Raw genomic sequence first — 23,943 nt, 5'->3', positions numbered from 1 at the left:
ACCTTTCGCATATTAAAGTATATTTTTGTATTTCGGTCATTATGGCACAGGAAAAGTTCTCGAACCTTGCTAGGTTGAATTCTTGAGTTTTTTTTATTTTTATTTTATTTATAGATACTGCAATCTTAAACAAGGTCTTAGCAGCGTGGTATACGAGTGAGTTTACAAAACAATACAAATACAAAAATAGGGAGCTGCACTAAAAAGATTCTTCACACAAGCGCAAGAAAGAGGCGAAAAAATAAGCACTTCAACGTTACTTCAGCGACTTTTCCCAATCATACAGTCAAACAGTGCTACCACTAACAATCTCAGCAAGTGCAAAAAATGTTTTTTATTAGAGATATGTCTCGAAAAGAGATAATGAGTCCTGTGTTACAGTTTTATAGGTCAGCTTATTCCAATCTACTATAGTTCTAGGGAAAAAAGAATGCTTGAAGCAGTTGACACGTGTTGTAAATGGAGTTACATCTAGTGCAATGCTTATAATGCAATGTTGTCCTTCTTTGCCATTAAACAATTAACTAGACATAACTAGATGCTGTTAAAATCTATAATAAGTTCAAGCAAGCATTAACCACCTGTTTCTTTGCATTCTCATATTTTCTGAATTCTCAGAATGATGAGAGTAGTTTTATGGCTACTGAAAATAATGATAATAATAATAAGAAGAAGAAGAGGAAGAAGAAGAATAAGAATGCAGTTAACTGAATATTCCTCTTTAGTGTCCCTTCAATACATACCACAGAAGAAAAAAATACTGAACAGTAGCATATTGGGTTGCATTGCACAAATAAACTTGGAGTTTATTGCACTTTCAACAAAAGATCAACAATATATAGATTTTCGTGAATGCACCAATGCACCAAAAGTGCAACATCATCTCCGAGGCCGTGGTTTGGCAAATTGCAGGCATCATCGAATGACGAGTCACATATACCACACACTGCACCAGTTTCTCACATTGTGGGCTCCTAAATATTAAATTAAAACTTGCAGGTACATTACAAGGATATTATGAAGGATGTTTTTCAAGCAGCATGTGCTTTTGGTCTCAAAGCATTAAAGGGAGCCTGAAACGATTTTGTCGATTTTGTACAACCGTACTGAGTCTTTAGAGTAGGTCCTTCTGATCATTAATTAACGCATCTGAGTGCTCCACATAAAGCGTGTAATTTATTACAAGGTTTTAAAAGTGTATATCACTGCTGATCGCAGCATACTGCTGGGCGGAATTTTCAGCCGCCCTGACCCACATGACGTAAATCACCCAATCGATGTCAGTAGGGCGAGCTATCCGAGTGGCTGCCCAAAGCATGTCAGTCATCGATAATTTTTCCACCATTATGGTGAACAAATGATGTTCGTAATAGTTGGAATGTTAGTTAATTTGTTTCTATAAAAAGAAAGTAACAGAAAGAGAATGCACAATAACAATTTCTCACTACACTTAAGCACTTCCGGCACCAAGCAAGCGTCGTCTGCTTGTTTTACGACGTACTCCATTTTGATGAGAGCTCCGCGGTCAGAGTTAGTCTCAGTCTTTTCGCGAGCACTATGATTCGATTTTGTTGCGTTGTGGACTGGAAACATAGCGACTGGCAATATGTCAAGCTGTGACATTGTGTCCCTCTGCAAGGCAGCATACAAGCGAACTGGCTGCTGCGCATCGGACTGCCGCTATCCGATCGGCGCCAGGATTTGCACATTTGCGGCCGTCACTTTACAGCAAAAGTTTACAGCGTTTCGCGAGTCCGGTATTAGGGCAAAAGCAAGCGGCAGGGGACAGGGCCTGGCCACCTTACTGTGCCGTTTAATGGGATGAGCAGAAGCGCAAATGTGAATGGTCTGCACGGTGCAGCCGCCTGGTGGCACAGAGCTCAACCATACACAGTAGCAATAATGAAATGTATTCTTCTTTGCTGCAGGCGTAAACTTTTCGCAGGAGTGTAATCATCAACACGTTGTTTTTGTAAATGTTTAAAATGTTTGGCTGGTTAAGCTCTGTGCCAACAAGTGGTTGGACTGTGCAGACTGATCAGGCCACTCACGTACGTCTACGCTAAAGTTCCTTTATCAGCTGGAGTTTATGCCTCCAGCCATCTGCCGAAACGCCCAGCTTGCCTGTGGTTGCTGGAATACCAGACATGTTCAGCGCGTCAACAGAATGCTTGCAACGCACGCTGCTTCGATAGCTTTCGCTTGGGGTCGACTGCCAAGCAGCTGGTGGAGAGTTTGGAGAGGCTTCGCGCACGTGCTCCTAGAGAACCATAAGTTGACGACACGACGTGCCATCATGACGTAGAGCCAGTGAAGACGGAGTGAGTTTAGCCCCGATCACTCAGCGAAAAAGTTAAGGAGAAAATGCATGACTGTGGAGGAAGGTAACTTGTAATCGTCCGTAGCTCTCTTAATAAGAGACGTTTCACACAAATTGTGGTGCGAATTATTAACTTTAGCTGTACCCTATGCATCTACAATATTTCTCAGAACCGTTTCAGGGGCCCTTTAATTGCACAACATAATTGATACTCCAAAGGCTGAATTCCAAAAATACACTTTCAAAAATGGCATAGGCTAGATGACATAAAGCACTAAAGCTAGCATATTCTCTGGATCAGAGAATACACTTTCACCTCAGAATTATTACACTACTCTGTCATCTGCAGTTTCTACCACTATGCAGGATTTTTAAAGCTGTGCAGTCGAACCTCATTTAACAAAGAGGCACCCAACACAAAACAATGCTGTTAGGTACATCCTATATTCATTATAAGCATATATTCATTACACGCTGATACCGGCAAGAAGCATTTCTGATTTACTTCATTATATCCATGTTCATTCGTTCGTGTTTTAAGTAAAAAAAACTTTTACACTCAACTTCACCAAAAGTTCTATGTGTTATAGCAGTGCAAATAAACTTGTAACATTCCCACACCAGTGGTTATCATGATGTAAGTAAACATTGCTAAGTAAGACTTAAACACCACACAAAGTAGTCATCACACAGTTCAAACATTAGAGAACAAATTCATGCAGCCAAGTGAGTTAGGAGTGACACAACTATGATTCAGCCCTTTGTGAGTTGGCACTTTTTTTTTTCAGTTTATTTTCAAAGATTCACTTTTCATTTGTTAGCATTCTATTCATACAAAAGCTACTCAGTGTCTTTTTATGACTACTTTGTTCATATGAAGGGTTGTCAGTCTTTTATCAGTGACTATTTACATGACAGTTCTCACCAAAACCTGGTAAGTGCAATCTGCTGCATCTCACTTTGATTATCCCTGTGCTTACTGAAAGAAAGAAATCAAGGACAGGAAAGGAATAGAGGCCGACCAGACAGCCACCTGGTTTGATACCTTACACTGAGGGTAAGGAAAAAGGAGGATGGAAAAAGGGAGATGGAGTACTGTTCACATGCAGGCGTATGCGCAGGCGGACTATGAATGGTCACTCAGGCCACTGCACTTCCAAGAAATGCGCTAGTGTGCAGGAAGCATTTTGTACCAACAACAGTTGCAGCCACAGTATTTCTGACTTGGAAAATGGTTGGAAGTCCAGGTAGCTTAAAGTTGTATGGAGATAGGCAGCGGATGTTGTGCAATGACAGGTACATAACAGGTACTCAATTGGACTATCGGCCATTCCAATACGGTAAAGATAAGCATTTGTCTGCTCATGAAGGAACTGCCTATTCTTTTGGCGAAAATGGACACTGCAAGGGGACTTCGTCTGCTTGCCCGCACAGAGATGCAAGCTCTCTGGAGCTCTCAGAGTGCCTCTAATTGCCGAATACATAACATGAACCCTTCAGTATGGCTATAAGTGCCAACCAGCCTCTCTCACTGTGAATCAACATTGTTGTGCCACTAAAACACTAAGAGTGGTGACTATCAAAAATGCACAGAAAGTGTCACTGGTACTGTGCTGTCATCACATACATGAGGCCAATGTGTGTATTTGCCTAACACAAAAGTAAGTATAAGAATTTAAAATGTGGCAAGAGTCACTGCAAAGCAGCAACAAGTAAACTTAAGTAAAGAGTGCACAAGATGTTTAAGACATTACTGTCTATAATTATTAAACACAAGCGATTTAGACACAATGATAACTTTTTCTGGCAAAGGTTCATAGTAGTGGAAAACAAGAGAAAACTCTCTGATAGCTTTAACTAACATGTGCTAATTAATTTTCTAATTATCAATGTTAAGCTGCCAATGTCAATTGGACATTTATAGCTAATGATGTGCTCAAAAGAAACCAGTTGTTAAGGCTGATAAAAGTGCTAACTTAAATCACACTCGCATCAGGACTTTTACACCATTTTGCACAAGAAAGTGAAACCAAGCACATAAGAAGTGCACATTAAGAGACAGGAATGTGCCAGCAGAGGTTAAAAAGCACATGTGGGTAGCTAATATTCCAGTTGAAATTACATGATAGAAGTGAAGCTTCTCTTAAACAGCCCTTCACCAGGTGTGGGCATTGCAAACAAACAAGCATGGTGCATAAATCATGCAGTGACAAATATGCCTAAATAGTCATAAACAGCATATAAATAGCCAGTAACAACCCAACCAACACAGGGGCTCTGGTGAGATGCTACAAAACTACCACTACAAATGCACCATGCAGGAGAAGGGGCAGAGAGAAAAAGAAAGGAAGAAGAAAACAAATACGCTTGCGACATAAACAAGAAAGGAGCACTCGGTTCTGATGGGTGAGAAAGCACGAGAGGAATTTTGTTTGTGAACACTGATCAAGGCAATGGAAAAATCCCTGCTACATGGACAGCAGTTTGCCTCCTCAAACCACCCCTTACAACATTTCATTTGCTTAAGTTTGCTACATTGCTAAACCCTTTTTAATACAAAGTTATCACAGTAGACAGTTTGTCATTGAGTGGTTTACAACTTCCAGTGCACAACAAAAGTTTGCAATGTGAAATGGTGAGGGGACTTAAAAGCAAGTTTTCCATGTAAACCTAGTTGGCCAGCTGAAAGGGATTATCAGCCCATTATCAATGAGTAACAGTTGGTTTTTTGTTGCATTCTGGAGGCTATAAATGGCCACAGGTTGTAGTAGGTTGTCAATCAGATCAAAGGGACAATAAAAAGAAAAATAACTTAGGCTATCCTAGCAAACTATGCTTCTACAATACCAAGAAAAGCTACGCTTCGTGTGGAAGGAGGCTTGATAAGACAGGAGATTCAAGAACAAAAGACAGATGGCACCACCACGTGCAAAGTTCCGCACTAGCTCACCGTGACGTCATTGATTTTGACGGCATCTGCATGCGCCTTGCTAATTTTTTACCACTAAAGGTTGACCCTTTCACTACCAGGCGTTCTCTGCAAGAACGACCTAAATATACCAATTGCTTTTATTTGTTCAAACAAACATACATGCAAAGAAATATCCCCAATATACTACTGAATATCTTTGTTCCAGAAAAGGGCTTTAAAAATATATATCACACACAAAAAAAAGCTGAGAGTCTGCTTAACCCCAGTATTAACAAAAACTTCACTGCAGAACTCAGTTTAGGTGAGAAAACATTTCTTTGCACTATAACAGACTTTGATGAATGTCTGTATAAAGTATGCCAGAACTGACTTATGCATAGTGAAGCCAAACCTGCGCTTGCAGGTTTCCGTATGGACGAGTCCAACTTGTCCGCAGTAGGAGTGGTACAAATTTTAATGACTAGCCTGGCTCATCCTCTGCAGGGAAAAGTTTAATTACATTGTATTCTAAGCTAGGGAGCCAAAGACTGAACTTGGCAAGTTTTGAGAACATTTACTGCCACAAGTACAGTCCAATTACAAGAAAATACTTTGAAATCCGTGATGCCACACTGACATATCGGCGCCGACACTTCAGCACAAAATAAAAAAAAAATTAATGCAGAAACCCCTCTGGGAGTTGTCTAAGCCTTACCTGTCCTTGTCAACCTTATAGGACATGATCTTAGCCTTATTAACCATTACTGGTACTTATCAACCTCATCAAACTTGATCTGGCCCTTATCAACCGTTATCAGTGCTTATTAACATTATCTGAATTGATCCAACCATTATAAGCCCTTATCACTCTTTAGTACCTTATCCATCTGCGTCAAACCATTATCAACCGTGATGAAACCCATATAACCCCTCATGACTCCTTATCATCCTTATCAAGTCATTGACTGCTTATCTGTCTGCGTTGCGTGGTGTGAAGCGTGGTGATCAGCATGGTGTGCGTGATCAGTGGCATTTTGGACAGTGACAGAACGCCCCAATGGAAGGCGCATCCTGGAACTGAAATGCAATGGGGATGTGGCGTGTTTGGCATTAAATTTTTGCAAAATCTTAATTTTCCTGATTTATAAAATGAACCAAGTCAGCTCTACGCGTGGTTCTAGGGATGGCTTTAGTTCGAACAAAGCCTTCATAGAAACAATGTTTTATACATTATTTTCTTTATAGTGATTCATCTTACGCAACTGACAGGTTTCCTCATTGGGTAGGCATAGAAATGCTTATGCATTTGAAAAAAATTGAAGTTTTGCTTTCATTTCCCCATGAGGTAATTAACCTCTTATTACAGATTTAATGAAAATAACATTTTGAAAGAATACTTAATCGGTCCAAACTGATTTAGTGTTTCTATTCAGGGCCCCTTTAAATGCAGTGGGCTCCCATTTTGAACACCCTTCTTTGGACCCAACAACCTGGTGCATGCACATCACAACAACCTCACAACAGCATGTCAGAGTAGCAACTGGGAGGCCAGGGAAACAAAAGAAGAGAGTAGTCCTAGCAGCCCATTGTGCCAGGGCTTCAGCTTGCCTGCCCAGAGGAACTGCCACGGCAGCCAGCTGATGGCATTGACGAGATCAGCTACATTCCGCAGGACACCCAACATGTGGCCCAGCTGCTCCTTAGCAAGGAGATCACATTCAGCTCTGAAAAACAAGCAACTGTGAGCATCCCATCTTCCGGTAACCACACAGACAGACAGACAGCTGAAAACGGGGCGATCGTAGCTGAGATAATGTACTAATTCTATTCCATTGGGCATCAGTGGCCAGAGCGGCACTTTGTACGTTATCAAAAGATCAGCCAGTCATGAACAATGGATGGTAAGAGTCACATGGGATCTCGCATAAGGAATCGCTACATTATATGAACCCGGTTCTGAAAGGCAGCTGCCAACAGTGCAGTCACTTAGCATATGAAGATTGCTGAGTTCCTTCTGGTGATGAAAAGCAGCTCGGCATCTGAAAGCTTACTGGTGAGGTTTGACATCCCAAAGCAACATAGGGGCTATAAGAGGTGCCATAGTAAGGGCTCTGGATTAACTGCAGGGGGTTCTTTAACATGGACATGGACAAACATTTTTCCATTCTGCAATTGTTGAAATGTGAACACAGCAGCTGGGATTCAAACCTGCAAAATCTTGCTAAGCAGCAGAATTCCACAGCTACTACAGTGGGTAACACAGCATCTGAAGGAGAGCACAAAAACTGCTGGTAACCAGTGACTCGAAATATTAAAAACTGCCAATTAGCGCCAAGTAAGGTTCAACCTACTCGCAGCATAATATAAGAATTAAATAATTGATGCCATAATGTTCATAAAAAGTGCTTTTTTCATTCAACATGTGCAAAAACTGTAGCTTTGGATATTTAGTCAGTCTTTTTTTTTAGTACCCTCCTCAGACCAAACAAACTTTTAGTGACAATACCTTTACACATCAGTTCTTATGGCCAACTGTTTATATTACGAGACAGCTGTTAAGCCTCAACGGTTTATTTCGCAGGTCGCAGGCTGAAGACGACGACACTGGCCATGATGATGAATATATACAGATGAAGAAGATGAAGGGGTAATATAATGCTTACACAATTTCCCCCACGTGTGGAAGCGGCCAACCTGGCCGATGGTTATGGCGGGAAATGCCGTATGAAAGGCTTTAAATGTGAAACATGCAGAATCTCTGTGGCACAGCAGCGGCCATCCAAAGGCGGAACAACTGGAATGACACGATAGTTAACTGGCGAAGTCTGTTCCCGAACAATGTAGGGCCCGATAAAATGGGACTGAAATTTCTCGCACAATCCTGGAGCACGAACTGGGGTCCACATTAACACTTCATTTCCGGGGTGGAAGGAAACGACACGGTGAGATGCATCATAGCGAATTTTACGGTCTTGTTGACTGGCGTCGGTGTTGAGGCGGCCACGTTGGCGACACCGGGCAATGCGCGAAACGAACTGCTCACACAATGATGTGGACGAGGGTACGGGGACACCGAAGAAAGAAACGTAGAGGATAGTGATCGGTTGGCGACCATACACAAGGAAAAAGGTCGAGTACCCCGTAGTGCGTTGGATGGCCGTGTTGTATGCGAAAGTGACGAATGGTAGAATGACATCCCAATTGGTGTGGTCAGGGTTGATGTACATTAATATCATGTCGGACAGCGTGCAATGAAAGCGCTCTGTGAGACCATTAGTTTGAGGTTGGTAGCTGGAAGTCGTTTTATGGATGGTATTGGACACACGGAGAACATTGTTGAGAAGTTTAGAGAGAAAGGTCCTGCAGCGGTCACTCAAAATGACACATGGGGCTCCATGCCGTAAAAAGATGGCTTCCAAGAAGAAGGCTGCAACCTCCTCTGCGGATCCCAAAGATAGTGCAGCTGTTTCAGCGTACCGTGTCAAGTGGTCTACAGCTGTGACGATCCATCGTTTACCGCCAGTGGTTAAGGGTAGCGGTCCATAGAGGTCGATACCAACGACTGCGAAAGGAGCGTCAGGACACGAGACAAGTTGGAGAAGTCCAGCCAGAGGTGAGGTCAGTCATTTGCGATGTTGGCAGAGCGAACAGGAAGCCACGTATTTCGCTACACTGGTTGCAAGTCCAAGCCAAGAGAAGCAGCTGCGAATTCGCTCATAGGTTTTATGGAAACCAATGTGACCGGCAGTGGGATCATCATGAAAGGTCTCCAGTACCTGGGCCCGAAGTGATCGGGGAACGATAGGAACCCAACGGTGTCCTTCGGCATGAAACACGTACTGGTATAATATCGAATTTTCGATATTGAAGTTCTTCAACTGCCAACGGAGCCGAGCGTTAGGTGTGTGAGATGATCCGCGAATACGTTCCATAACAGAGTGGCAGTAGGAGTCATTACGTTGGCTAGAGGCAAATGTATGAGAATGGCTGGATGGGAGCCGGTCGAGAGCTGCGAGCGAAGGGAATGCAGGCGACACGCCCTGCAGTTTCCTCACGGAAGGTGGTAAGCAAGCAGCGTTTGAAGACGGTGGTAGGGGACAGAGAGCATCGGCATCCTGGTGTTTCTTTCCAGACTTGTAGGTGACGTTGAAGTCGTATTCTTGTAAACGAAGTATCCGACGGCCGAGACGTCCCGTTAAATTCTTTAGCGTCGCCAACTAGCACAAGGCGTGGTTAATCAGTAACGACCGCAAAGTGGCGGCCGTGCAGATAAGGCCAAAATTTTTTAATGGACCAAACAACGGCAAGACACTCTCGCTCGGTAATCGTATCATTTTTCTCTGCAGCTGTTAGCGTGCAACTTGCGTATGCAACCACACGTTCTTCAGAATTTTGCTGACGATGCAGAAGAACAGTGCTGATACCGTGGCCGCTAGCGTCAGTATGTAGAAGAGCGGGTGCAGTGTTGTCGAAATGACAAAGCACAGGTTCGGACGTGAGGGCACGCTTGAGGGTGTCAAAAGCAGTTTGGCATTCATCCGACCAAACGTAGGGAGCTCCAGAAGGAAGGAGTTGATAGAGTGGCGCCGCTATGGTGGCAAAGTTACGTATGAAGCGCCGGAAATACAAAGCTAGGCCAAGGAAGCTACGCAAGTCTTTGGCGCGTTGAGGCCCGGGGAAGCGGAGGACAGCGGTAATCTTGTCGGGGTCGGGTCGAAGGCCCTCCTTGCTGACAAGGTGTCCAAGTACTTTAATGGTTTTGCTGGCAAAGTGGCACTTTTTTGTATTCAGCTGAAGGCCAGCAGCTGAGAGGCATGTCAGGACTTCGTCGAGGTGCTGCAAGTGCTGATGGAAGGTCGACGAAAATATGACGATGTCATCAAGGTAGCATAAGCAAGTCTTCCACTTTAGGCCCCTAGTACATTGTCAATCATCCGCTCAAATGTGGCGGGAGCATTCACAGGCCGAACGGCATTACGTTAAATTCATAAAGTCCATTGGGTGTGGCAAAGGCAGTTTTCTCCTTGTCTGCTTCGTGCATGGGGATCTGCCAGTATACAGAGCATAGATCAAGGGTGGAGAAATACTCCGCGCCTTGTAATGAATCTAACGCATCATCGATTCGGGGCAGTGGATATACATCTTTGCGGGTTATTTTGTTCAATGCACGGTAGTCTATGCAAAATCACACTGAGCTGTCTTTCTTAGGCACGAAAACGACAGGTGACGACCAAGGGCTTGAGGATGGGCGGATTATGCTACGTTTCAGCATTTCGGCAACGTGGGCATCAATGATCTGACGTTCAGCGGAAGAAATGCGATATGGCCGCTGGCGCACGATGGAAGTTCCATCTGTGTGTATGCGATGAGCCGTGGCAGAAGTGTGTCCCAGAAGAGGAGAGTGGACATCGAAGGAGTCCTTATGCTTGGATAACAATGCCAGTAACTTCACCGTCTGCTGTGGCGTTAGATCGGAGCTGATGGCACCAGCGAGAATAGAAGCAGGGACCAGATCTACAGCTGTGGGTGGTTGTGAAACAGCACTAGTCGAGGTATGCACAGAGACAGGCTGTGTGTCCAAGACGCACATGAGAATGGCGCCTTTAGAAAGCAGGACTGGCTCAGTGGTTGTGTTGAGTACAGCCAAAGTGGCCGTGCCATTGGTGAAGCAAACAAGGCTGGGTGCCAGAGCAATCCCTTTCGATAAGCAACGGGCTGACGGTACAACTAAAACATCACCATTGGTGATGTCAGAGTTAACTACAAGGAGTTGTTCGTTGCCAGGGGGCACCATACAATCGTCAGCGGTTTGTAAGCGAAGGCGCGGTTCGTGCACGTCGTCGGAATTGTCGGTCTCTGTCGAGTTAATGAGGCATTGATGGCATGAGATGGAAGCAGACGCCGAAAAAAGTCCCACCCTAGTATAAGCATGTGAGCCCAGGAAGTCAACACTGCGAACTGGATATGGTGGCATATCCCGTCGATTGAAACTCTGGTGGAGTGCGCCGATGGTCGCATCACAACATTATTTACACCATGAAGAAGAGCTTCACTCCAAGGTGTAGTAACTTTGCGTAGACGAGAGCACAAGTCAGCGTGAATAATAGAAATAGCTGCTCCCGTATCAATCAATGCTAGAACTGGTACACCTTCTACACACATGAATAACATATTGGCCGGGCACGCTGGAAGAAATGTAGTCTGTGCGAGCCAGATGATGACGCTGGCCATGATGATGAATATATACAGATGAAGAAGATGAAGGGGTAATATAATGCTCACAATATTATCTTATTTTTATTTTACTCAAAATACCCCTAAAGAGGGAGATAAGCGGGATGGGAAAAACAGGAAGGTTAACCGGATGAGATTCTGATTGAGATGAGACCCTGCACTGGGGGAGGTGAAGTGGAAATGAAAGAGGGAAAAAACAGTTTAGGTCTCTCCTCAGGAACCCACACGAATTATTACCTCTAAAGTGTATTACATAGAGTTGGGGAGCAGTACAATAATATGGCAATCAGAATTGTTACACAATAATGGTGTGATTGAAATATAAACAAAAAACAAAATATAAACAGGGCATGATTAAGTTAGGGAAGGGCAAAATCATAACATATTTTGGACTAGAATACATGCAACAATTATAACACTTGTGACAAAATGCAATATGGCAAAATCCAAATAAATCCAGCACATTAAAAAAACTTACAAAATGCTTACAAAAATACCCCTAAACATACAAAATAATATAAACACAATATGCCAAAAAATGCTGCAGGTTCTTATGAACCTGCAGGACTAATTGCTTGATCAGGTGGCACAGGTGCATGCACCATGCTGTAGTGCCACGTATATGGACACAAGAGTTCATTTCTCCAGTTTGGTGAGATAAGAGTGTCTTTTTTTTACTTAAACACATATATACAGGTTCAACATTCCATGGTGGTTTGCTACTTTCTCTTTTCACCCTGGATTTGGCATTATTTGGCGAAATTTCAAATGTACTTCACATTAACTTTTTGTTGGCAGTGATGAGGCAGCAGCACCATTAACACAAAGTATCAATTTTCTCAAAAACCAGTGGCAACAAATGATTACTAAATGCTTACTAAGTGGCACCTGCATCTAGCATTGTGTTACACAAGAATATTTTGGCTTACCATTTCTGGCTTAATTTTGAAAAGGACAATTAAAAGTTTATGTCCATGAGGGTGGACACAGTGTCTTCAGAGGTTAGTACTTTGCAATATGTCATCAAACTCAAGCTGTTTTTTAGGTGGACTTCCACAGCTGGATAAAAGCACTTTTTTCACTTCATTCCATCCGGTACATGAACAACACTTAGCTTCTTTCCTGCTTATGCCCATATCCAATGGTTTCTGGAATCAATTTCATGCCACACTGAGTGCTTACCACAGTCATGGCCTTGTAGATGCCTAAGACACTGGAGAGTTGTTTTCCTACTTTAATTCTCTCATTTCGCCATTGGGCTGCAATTTCAGGGTCATAGGCCATCATAAAATGGTCACTGCTTAGAATTATTGTGTTTACATCAAGCAGTGCTAACTCTTAGAAAAGTGTTTTCTCGCAAAATTTTACCACAAACTTCTGCACATAAATAGCACTAGTGACACTCAAGGTTATGACAATTTGTCATGCATTTTGCACTGACAATGGAGGTATGAACATTACGGACTTGGAAAAAATCACAGTAAATCTGCTCATAATCTAATGTGTAGCTCTGTCAATCTGCAGATAATCTGAGAGACACACCAGATAGAAATTGCAAACATATCACAAGAAATACAAGCCTTGCTGATTTCTACAATATGCTTGGTGAGATTGAGTTAAATTATCCCTGTTCCAACCTGCAGCCTTTAGACGTGACAATTTTTTCATTTTTATGCTAACAGCGCTAGCCTCTAGTTTAGCTTGCTTAATAAGGGACCGCTTTGGTAAGGCACTGGCTAAGACTCAGCTTTCAAAGATGAGACTTTTCTTAAACTGTAAAACTCCCTGTACAATGAGCCGATATTGCCCCTGCTGAAAAAACATTCTGCTGCCACTGGGTGGACAAAATTTTCTTCCATGACTCTATCTCCAATAGACAGATTTGTGCGGAATTCCTATGGCTTTTAGTGAGCCAGAAGGAGTGCACTATGATGGACAACTTGAAGTGTTTATGTCCTGAAGTTTTAATACTTGCAGCTACCCCAATGGCTAAAATATGAAAAATTGTGCTCTACATGTTTGTGGGCTTCTTTAATTACTGTATGTATTCATGCATTTCGCCCTCACGGTGTGAAGGCTAAAGCATTTTTGTATTCAATAAGTAAATGCATAACTTCTTATAAAGATTTGATTTTCTGAAGAATTTGGCTGTGCTTCAAGGTAGGTTTCCCTCAGAAATATACTCAAGCTAAAATCAAGCTAGAAAATGAGTACTTACTACCAGTACCAACAACTGTGCCCTTTTTCATGCTAAAGAAACTCTTAGATGCTGCTACAGCTACCAAACTTATAAATGAAAATTTTTTATACTCACCTTGTACTGTCGCCTTTCACACTCGACAATTTTTCTCGCTTTCTTTGCAGGATGTTAATAGTTCGAAGCGATCTATGACAATGAAACAAACCAAAATATATTATAACATTTATTGAGTAAAAATAACATTGTTTTGTCAGAGAATGTTACCCAGAAAGATGTTGACCGATGGATTAAACATAATCTCAAAGGTGAAAAAAGACGGATAGCGTCATCGGTCTAATCAGGTGGGTAGCTAACAGAAGGAGACGCCTGCGCGAAGAGAATCTGGTAAGGCTAGTCCACGCTTTCTTGTTGTGCCATTTTACGTACGTAGCAGCCATGCACGTCTGGAAGAGGGCCGAGCGAGACAAGCTAAATGCCATAAGGAGAGGGATCAAGAGCACACTCGGACTACCAAACTACACACGCACCGACCGACTCCTGCAGTTGGGTATTCATAATACCCTGGAAGAGATTGCAGAAGCACAAGAAAGGGCACAGATTCTCAGGCTCTCTGGCACCAGGGCGGGCAGACGACTCCTAACTGAGATGGGCGTCCCCCCGCCCACTGTCGAAGACGCCTACCAGGGCCTTCCGAAAGAGCAGAAAGATAACATCATCATATCGCCCGCCCCGCACAATATGCATCCCCAGCGCAACGTAGAAAGAAGGAAGGCCAAAGCAGTGGCGCTCCTACGCTGCGCAACAGAACTCCCTGGCGGCAGCTGCTTCGTTGACGCAGCCCAGTATATCAACAGCAACAATTTCACGGTAGTGTCAATCAACCACAGGGGTTCAACCGTTAACGCCGCTTCGGTAAGAAGCATGTCGTCGCGTGCGGCCAAGCAAGTGGCCATTGCCTTGGCCCTCCTGGACGACGGACATGCCAATATCTTTAGCGACTCCAGGGCAGCCATCCGCGCCTTCAGCGTTGGCGTCGTGTGTAAGGAAGCCTGTCGCATCCTTGACGGCAAAAGCATCGCCACCCACACTCTCACGTGGTTCCCCGCTCACATGGGATCCATCATGGGAGGCCCCACAAGCCTCAACGAGCTGGCCCACTCCAAGGTGCGAGGTCTCGCTTTCCGCAACCATGGAGAACTCCAACGCTGGCCCGCAGTGGTGGAGAACAGAGATAAACCGACCACATACAACGAAATTGCGCAGAACTTTTATCTTGGCAGGAGAGACTTTCCCCTTCCACACAAGAAGTTAAATAGAGCGCAGGCATTGACCCTCAGATTATTGCAAACAGGCTCATATCCCAACCCGGCTTTATTCCACAAAATTTATCCCGACACCTATGCCACTAGTTCTTGCAGGCACTGCAATGACATCGCTAGCCTAGACCATATGCTCTGGCGTTGCCCCTCGTTACAAGGCACAGAACAAATCGATGAGGACAAGTGGCTCTCCGCTATCAAGAGCCCCGATGCCGGGGCGCAACTATGGGCTGTCCAAGGGACCACGATGCGGCGGTCGGACAAAGCCTGACTGTCCCAACGTGGGAGCAGCCCGCAGCGCGCTGAGTCGCGTACCTCAGGACCTTATTAAAGTTTTGCATCCATCCATCCATCCATCTTGAATTAAAATCAGAATGTGTTCAGTAGCAGCATAAAAATCATACAAGACACGTGGCACCATACACATTACTGAATAAAACTATTTTTGCCTAAACTGCCCTGTCTGCCCTTCAATTAACTGGTTTATTATTTCTTTTTATTCATGCACTCGCATTTATGAAGCTCAGGAAAAGAAGTAAAGCTGCAACAGGGGCTAGCTGGTGCAACTTCCTGGCTGAGCACACTGCCAAGTTTTGATGAAAGGCTGGTAAAAGGAGACAGACAGACAGGGCGATGTGCGAACTGACAGCTGGTTTATTTTTCAGGGTCGTCCATGGCGAAAACTCCCAATTTATCTTACCAAGGACGATCTGAGCAAGTCTATACATTGACATCTCTTCTTTATGCACAGTTAGCGTTACAGTACTATTAGAGACTTGGTAGAAACACTTTTAACAATACCCACAAGATCATGTCAGCGACAGCCTGTGGAAAAGCCAACATTCTCTAGACAAATATTTTTTGTGTGTTCTCCAGTACAAAAGATTTTTTCAAATGTATTTCGTGTGTTCATTCAATGTGGCAATTCAAGAGCAGCAAAAGAATCGACAATTTGGAACTGTCTTTCTTTTTTTTTTCTTTTCAAAAATAATTCGGGAGGTAAAGTGTTAAACAAATCCGAAGGAAGAGTGTCATGTTGCACTAACACAACTTGTTCAATGAGACCTGGGAGTAGCTTCCATGCCTGTATGAAGCCCTTATCATCAAGCATAATAGCAGAATGTGAAGGAACAAGGTTCCTGACTATATAATTTTATTTCAGTACTGCTGGTCTAGGTTCAGACCTTAGGCAGGAGTGGGTTACAACTGTTTTCATGCATACAATAGATATACAGCAAGCACAAAAATCTCAAAAAGTAACGTGTAAAATTAAGAATAATGCATTTATCAGTTGTTGTGTAGTTCTTTTCACATGGCGTCCTCTGAATGCAATACATGCTGAAGCACATTGCTGGTTGTGTGTGCTGTCCTGTTCTTTGCATGTCCCCATATGAAATTTTGTTTAAGCACCAGAAGCTGTATATCACAGTTTATGGAGTGTTTTACCACAAGATGGGTGACGCTGAAATGTTGCGTCACCAGGTTGCCACAAGGCGCGAGCTTTGATGACAACACTGACACACACTTTTTGCCTCAACAAAAGTTGGCAAGCAGTGTTCCTTTCCTGCATTTTCCCATATCAAAGCCGTGAGACTGCGTCATGTTTATGCCACTAGCCCCACTTTCTCTATTACTTTCTTTTTTCTGTGTGACACACTTTCAGTGGTGGCTTTGCACGTTCTAGATTGGATGATTTACCAAAATCATGTGCCATAATCAGTAATGTTACAGGCAGTGTCTTACACAGAGGCGTTTATGCATGTGACCTTATGCGTGAAGTTCTCTGTTAGGAAGTGGGACACCCTCCAGAGCAAGGGGGTGCAGGCTTCTGTTTGAAATTTCAGTTGTTTTTGCACCATGCAGCTGATTGATACTTTACAAACACGATTGCTACTTTATGTGTGGTGTACGTGCAGCGCTTGGCTGTTTGCAATGGTGAGAGAGGCAGTTAAAGTGATGCTTTACAGGGCATTATGTCTACAAACTGCCAAAAAACAAGTGAACACAAGACAGCAAAAGGGACCAAAACAGACCTTAAGGCACAAGCTGAACACAATTTCACATGCAAAAGTAACAAAACTCAAGAATTTTTCAGGTTAAGATTGGGCATTACTTGACTAAACGATTACGTTAGTTCTTGTTTAAGGCATAGTCATCTGCCTGAAGAACATCTTCAGGTAGAAACAATGACATCTTTGCTAGCTGATGCAAAAAGTGAAATCCATACTAGAGGAGAAGGAAGGGGAGGAGGACGGGGGTGTTATTACTTTGGCACATGAGGGCATACACTAAAGTTATTATTACCATCAAAGATTACAACTCTGCTGTTTGAACAGTAACAGGACCCAAAAAAATACACCTTCTGAGAAGAACACTGCCATGGACCTCCCACAGCTCTTCCCACCCATTCTGCAACTTCTTGCACATAATCAGAACAGACATTCAAGATTACAACAATTTGTTGGTAATTTTAGCACTGAGAGTTAGCATTACAGACACAGAGAAGACAACTACATAACCTGATTTCAGGCCGCACATAATATGTGAGGAGCACTAGACAGAAATGCCAAACACAAGCAACACAAGTTTAATTACAAGACACACATTTACAATATAGTATCTACGCTTCACAACCTCAAAAAAAAAAAAAAAAAAAACTGCATGGTTTTCCAGCATTTCATGAGCAGAGCAAGCATTTCCTTTTGTACCAGAAACGCTTTCTTGCCATGGGTGTTCACTTCTAGAAACAGTCAATGTTGGCTGACTATCAAACAGTCAATAGTATCACCATGCAGCCATTGGAGCTCGCCATTCTTTCTTGATGCCCTGCTGGCAAAATGTCACCTCTAACCATACTTTCCACCAGCCCACAGCCCTAAGATTCACTCCATTTGGCTGTGCTAGCTCACAACGAAGCATGATACTATCTTCTCAAAAGTGGACAGTGTACTCCCACTCTTGCCTCCACATAACTTTGAGTCGGCAACAACACTTTCTTTGCATGCTGCCCAAGATATCACAGGTAGGCATGCCGCATTCTAGATGCTGCTGTGCTTTTCTTACAACCAACAATAAACATTGACAGCTATTACATTGTGAGCACGTCACGATTTCCTGCTCCTAAGTATGCCTAGTATGATTTCCTTATCAATTCGTGTCTGCAAAGTTCACTTGAGAGTTGACCCTTCCACAAATTCTAACTCCTAGTTGTAGACGATGAGCAAAACGTGAACAAGGTGAAAGCAGGAGCCAACATTTCGACAAGTGGACTTGTCTTCTCCTAGTTGTAGTGACTCACGTACGCACAGTAAAACTATATTTTCCCTGCTGCATCTTGTTGTGCCTGTTATGGTGTCCTTGTCCCCAAACCTGTTGGCTCTCAAGTGCCTGTAGTCATACATCCTGTCATTTGCTGACTGGTCAACCCAACTTGTGCCACACCCCTTACCATGCATCATTGTGGTGATGCGAAATTACCCTGCATTACTAAGGAAGGCTAATCAACACCTGTGGAAAAGCCTTTTGCAACCACGAAGTGTGGTGAGGCAGCCCAGACAGCGCTCAGAACCAACTTCAAATATGTTCAAGCAACTCGCTTCCAAAAGGAAACAAATGCCACCGGAGTGTTGTCACTGCCCGCCCCGCATTGTTATGATCAAAGATGGACCAGTAAACATGCGTCGAACAAAGAACTTAATCTGCACTCGCCAGGTAGCAATTATGTGGACACTCCAGGCGCATTCCTGCCATCGCTGTCACCCTCGTGTTCCGTATTAAGTCCACGGGCGATAACACTGTGAATGCACGCCGTATGCTGCATGCGCGAGTGAAAGCTAGGGGAGAAGGGGTGACATGGATGAGCCGACGACGGTGGCTCAGTCTTGTGTGTACAAGGGAGAAAAGCGCGCCGCCTCTTGTTGCGCATGATACATCAAGGGGAGTGGAGGGAGAGGGTACTGTGATCTTTGTATCTCTGATTTCACAACATGTTTATTTGCCTCGTTTGACGCATTATATACAGTGACTCTTTCTTAGATACATACATTTATTGGTGACTTATGCATATATTAAATATCTGGTTGTGAGGTCTTCTGTATACGTGCAGTGAACTCCGTTTCCAATGACACTCTTTTGCCCTTCATCAAGCTGTATCTTTACATTTGTATATTCCATTGTATCTTCTAATTTCTAATGTACGAGGACGAGTCAAATGAAAATGAGCTAACCCACCCCACGCAATAATGGTTCAGTTCTTTATGTGCGAGGCATGCGCGTAGCGCAGGGGTAGCTCTCATTTACAAAAGTGACACGCAGGTGTGAGGATAAAGGTTTTTAATGCTCTCATTCATTGGGTTGAACATGGTTGCATGACATAATGGACACTTCAAAAGTTGAACACCGTGGTGTCGTGAGGTTTTTGACAACTAAAGTTGTTTCCCAAAAAGAAATGAGTCGCCGTATGGCTGCCATGTACGTTGAACATTGCATTTCATTGGCCACTGTGAAGTGTTGGAGCAAGCAGTTCAAAGAAGGACGTGAAAGTTGCAAAGACGATCCAAGACCAGGCCAAAGCCACCGTGCAATCGCCCCCAACATAGTTGCCAAGGTTGATGAGCTGATTAGACAATAACGGAGGATAAGCATAGATGAACTGGCAGAGCGTGTGAACATCAGTCACGGTTCGGTTCACACCATAATTCATTAACATCTCGGTTAACGGCTCTTGTGCGCGCAATGGATGCCCAACATTTTTAACTACCGCCAGAAGATGGAGAAGTTTGACGCTGCCTTGACTCATCTGATCCAGTGTCACAATGAGGGTGACAACTTCTTGTATACAATTGTGACCGAGAACGAATCATGGTGCCACTACTACCAGCCTGAAACACAACGGCAAAGCTTACAGTGGAAACATTCCAATTCACCGCCCCCAAAGAAAGCAAAGGCCGTCATTTCCGCCGGAAAGGTGTTGTTGACGTTTTTTTTTTAGATCGTCAGGGGCCATTACTGCTCGAATTCGCTAAACCTGGAAAGACTATCAATCGTTTCCGATATTTTGAAACACCGGATCGGCTGCGTGTCGCAATCAAGAACAAATGACGTGGAAAATTCATGAATGGGGTTACCTTGCTCCACGACAATGCCCATCCCCACGTCGCAGATGTGGTTAACATAGACGGGCAAAGTTCAAGAGCGAAACGCTGCAGCTCCGCCATACAGCCCAGAGCTGTTGCATTGGGACTTCCACATTTTGGAGCATTTGAAAAAACACCTCAAGAAAACCAGATTCGTGTCGGACATTGACGTGAAAGAGTCAGTTACAGAATTTTTGAAGCAGCAACCCACGGAGTTTTATGACACAGGAATTACGCGACTTGTTAGTCAGTGGAACAAATGTCTAAATGCTCATGGAGACTACCTTTTAATATAGTACTGGCCATTTGTCATATATTTTCATTGGCTCACTTTCATTTGACTCGCCCTCGTATATCTTGCAGAACTCCAGCTCTTTATATGTGCTCTCTGTTGTGACTATAATTCTGGTGCAATTACTCACTATACACGACCGGTGATAGCTGCTCCAGCACAATACATTGGAACAGAGGACAGCATCATTGAGATTTTTCCTTGGTCATGTCATATGCACAAATATGTAAACAAAGTTCTTGAAGGACAAAGTTTCATTAAAATATTGGTCCTCAACTTGTTCATTTCATAGCCTTTACATTTTTCATATCAGCGGCATGCACTGCTTTGCTGGCTTCAAGCTGATATAGTTCTAAAGTTCGTGTGATATTATCTTTACTTATTAAATAGACAGAAAATATGGAAGCATTGATATCAGTTATTTCGGGCACAATTTTTGAGACATACGAGTATATTCTTCTGTGAAAAAATACATGTTTGACTTGACAGTGCACAGCGTTCAAGAATTCGTTTGCAGCATCTTTGGCAATGGCAATGCTGTTATTATTCCCGTATTTAATCCATCGACATATTCTATAAGGACAAGGCCGACCTGCAACATCAGCCCCCCCCGAACGAAATTTCTGGCTGCGCCACTGGCACTCGCACATTGCTAGAAGAGAGACGCCACCAGTTGATCCAGTCTGTCTGGTGGGCTCTAACAAGCTATTCAACAGCTATCTGCTACTTGTAAATAATATGTAAATACTTGTATAGAGTTCTCTTCTCCTTTGCCAACTCCCAAGACTCTGTCTTCCCTTCTGCTTCAGAATCCCAAATTTGGTCTCAGCCCTAAGGTTTGAAGACTCATGCTGTTCACAACATCAGTGGCAGCTTTGCAATTGCAGAACCTCCAGATCTCAACAGTGGTGCCTGCAGTAGGATACAAAGAGATCCAGTATCTCAACACCTTGCAGGCAACTATCCAATGCAAGTCCCAGTGTGTCATTCCATCAGCAGCAAGGCCCGTCTGCAGATATATTTGTAGCAGTCTCTAGTCTTGTAATTTACAAAAGATGCATCCCAGCAACTGCGAATGTACAAGCCTTTCTGCGGACTGTTCTGTAGACATGTTCTTCACATTTTAAGAAGCCCTTCATTGCATTTAGCTTGGTGGCATGTAGTGCAGCCAATGGAGCTGTGTGCACCAGATTCTCCATTCATTTTTTCCCGTGCCTTTCACCTCTATCTGCTTTACACCCTGCCGCAACTCATTCTACAGGCTATTTACCTATCAGTTTCAGCAGTGCCAGCATCTTCTTCCATGGTTGCATTGCCATCTGTGCCAATCTGTGATACTGTGCAATCGAGCCATGTTTCAACCATCTGCCCCTCCCTGTACGGCACACCAGTGGGTCTTTCATTACCTACCCCATCGTTCCCTGCGTGACAACCTCTTGGTCTGCAACCAGCTAGTGCACATACACGACTACGTGCAGGGCATTATATCCAGCCCTGGTAACAATGCATTCACCAGTATAAGCCATCAACAAAGCTCATTTTATAACTCAAAAGGTACTTCAACAACTCTGCATGTACTTTTCTGAATAGACCTTTCGCAAGAACTCCCAGTCAGCTTGCTTGCACAACACAAAAAAAAATCTTCACCATAGTAACATGATTCATTGAGGCAAAAAATAGGTGTTACAATGACATGTGCTTGATCTATAGGGTTTAGCGTGCCCCAAACTGACACACAGGCACTGAGAGATGCTGTATAGGAGGGCTTTAAATGAATTTCTGGCCATCTGGGGTTTTTGGAAGCAAACATTGCTAAAATGGGACACTACAAGAAGACACAAGACAGCAGACTGTCTTGTCTCTTCTTATTTTGTCCCATTTGAGCAATGTTGGCTTCCAAATCATGTAACAACTAGCTTACCTAGTTTTGTCGCTGCACCTGGGATTCTTTAATATGCACCTAATGTGCAGCACACAAGTGTTTCTGCATTATTATTCCCATTGATGTGTGGCCACATCAACCAGGAATCGAATCTACAAACTCGTGCTCTGGAGAAGAATGCCACTGTTGAAGAGCCACCGTGGTAAGTTTATATGACATGCTTGGCCAGATATCATCACAGTAAGGTCAGCTGATTAAGTCAATGCAAGTTTATCACCAAACCATTTGGCCATGTTCTTCGTCATGCTTGCTGTTGTCACCTACCTTGCAATTCCACAGTACAGGGAGATGGCCCACAACACTGTGCCTGCAGTGTCCCAGCGGGTGCCATCAAGCAAAATTATTTTGTTGTTGCACAACCACGAGATGTGCTCAATAGGATAAAACGCTTGGTCAGCAATATTCTTCAGGACACCCAAGATCTGGAGTGTGGTGTCGTTCTCCTAGAACATGAGGATTTATATTATTATTAGGTAGCCTCCCCCGCGCGGACCATCAGACGTACTGTCTGTATATATATACACAGGGTATTTCAAATGCGAAGAGCAAGAAAATTTTAAAGGAAGATATAAACACTAAATTTCTTCTCTGTTTTTCTGTTATTTCGCGGCAACAAATTATTAGCGGCGACGGGCCTTACTAAATGTCTGATAATCACAAGCTCATTATTGTAAGTTAATTGGGAATTCACGTTTTATTTTTACTGAGTAAATATATGTTCAAAGTGCGAAATCGAAGCGCTGTGACCATGTATGTACACACAGTAAAAATTATGAGACTAGCACCACTTCTGAGTAATATTTATCATCAAATTCTGTTACACTTTATCACTGCGCGCCAGTAAGCTTTTTCTAGGAAAAACAACTAAAACGCGTTTCCCCGCAGTAAATGCTTTCGTAAATTAGAAACAGCGTAAGCCGGCGTACTTCCATCTGCGACAGCATTTGTAGCGACGATTCCCAAAGAGGCAGCACCAAATACACTGTCATGTGTACGCGCTGCGCTAGCACCCATCTAGCACCTAGCTAGGACGCATTCCGCGTTCAGAAGCTTCCGCCGAAGTCACGCGCTGTTTTCTCTGTCACAAGCATGTCAAGCCGGGATAGACAAAACACACTTACATGCTTTCCAATACCGTAAGATAAACTGTACTGCAACATTGGCCAATCGTCGAGAAGTCTGCACACCACACGGCAGTGGCTAAACTCCGAGCTTGCGACTTTCAACTTTTTTGATAAACTTCCTCTTGTAAGGCCGCTACTCAAAAGACAAGCGTAACCCAAAGTCCGAACAAGCACGTCCCGGCCTCTGTGCGTCTGCAGCAGCTCCTCGAGGCTCTTCATTACCAACGATCGGTTGTACAATTATTGATATCAAAAAGACGAAACTTCTTGTTTCAGCTGTTGAGCGGGTTGCACGTGCAAGCCGATGTAAACAAGCGCAAACAGATGTGGGCGCATTAATACAGCAGAAGGGCAAACACACGAGCTGCGTCCCCAGAACTTTCAAGTAACTTTTATTTTCAATGAAGGACAATGTAAAATAGTGAGACCCAATAAATAATATGTAAATATACATATATGTGGCACT

At 43.5% G+C, this 23,943-nt stretch overlaps 1 protein-coding gene across 1 annotated transcript; it reads right to left on the bottom strand.

The window, feature by feature from the left end:
- Positions 1-309: 309 nt before the first annotated feature.
- LOC126531746 (peroxisomal membrane protein 11C-like) lies at positions 310-23,775 on the bottom strand. The gene is made up of 4 exons (XM_050179453.3): positions 23,475-23,775; positions 22,618-22,796; positions 13,780-13,851; positions 310-6,955 (listed from the first exon to the last, which is right to left on the bottom strand). Exons 1-4 carry the CDS (start codon positions 23,694-23,696, stop codon positions 6,760-6,762), a joined length of 669 nt encoding a protein of 222 aa, XP_050035410.1. The 5' UTR covers positions 23,697-23,775; the 3' UTR covers positions 310-6,759.
- Between the last annotated feature and the right edge of the window lie 168 nt (positions 23,776-23,943).

The sequence above is a fragment of the Dermacentor andersoni genome, chromosome 5, assembly GCF_023375885.2.
Source record: "Dermacentor andersoni chromosome 5, qqDerAnde1_hic_scaffold, whole genome shotgun sequence".
Taxonomy (NCBI): domain Eukaryota; kingdom Metazoa; phylum Arthropoda; class Arachnida; order Ixodida; family Ixodidae; genus Dermacentor; species Dermacentor andersoni.
Note: the sequence above shows the minus strand (reverse complement) of the source record. Positions and strands in the feature narration are given on the sequence as shown.

What these genes read in the sequence shown, in the direction of transcription:
- LOC126531746 (XM_050179453.3), bottom strand. Translation starts at nt 23,696, where the DNA reads ATGAAGAGCCTCGAGGAGCTGCTGCAGACGCACAGAGGCCGGGACGTG. An exon ending in CTGTACTGTGGAATTGCAAG is followed by an intron (nt 13,852 to 22,617) that starts GTAGGTGACAAC and finishes TCATTGTCATAG; the next exon opens with ATCGCTTCGAACTATTAACA. An exon ending in GTGAAAGGCGACAGTACAAG is followed by an intron (nt 6,956 to 13,779) that starts GTGAGTATAAAA and finishes CTTGTTTTTCAG; the next exon opens with AGCTGAATGTGATCTCCTTG.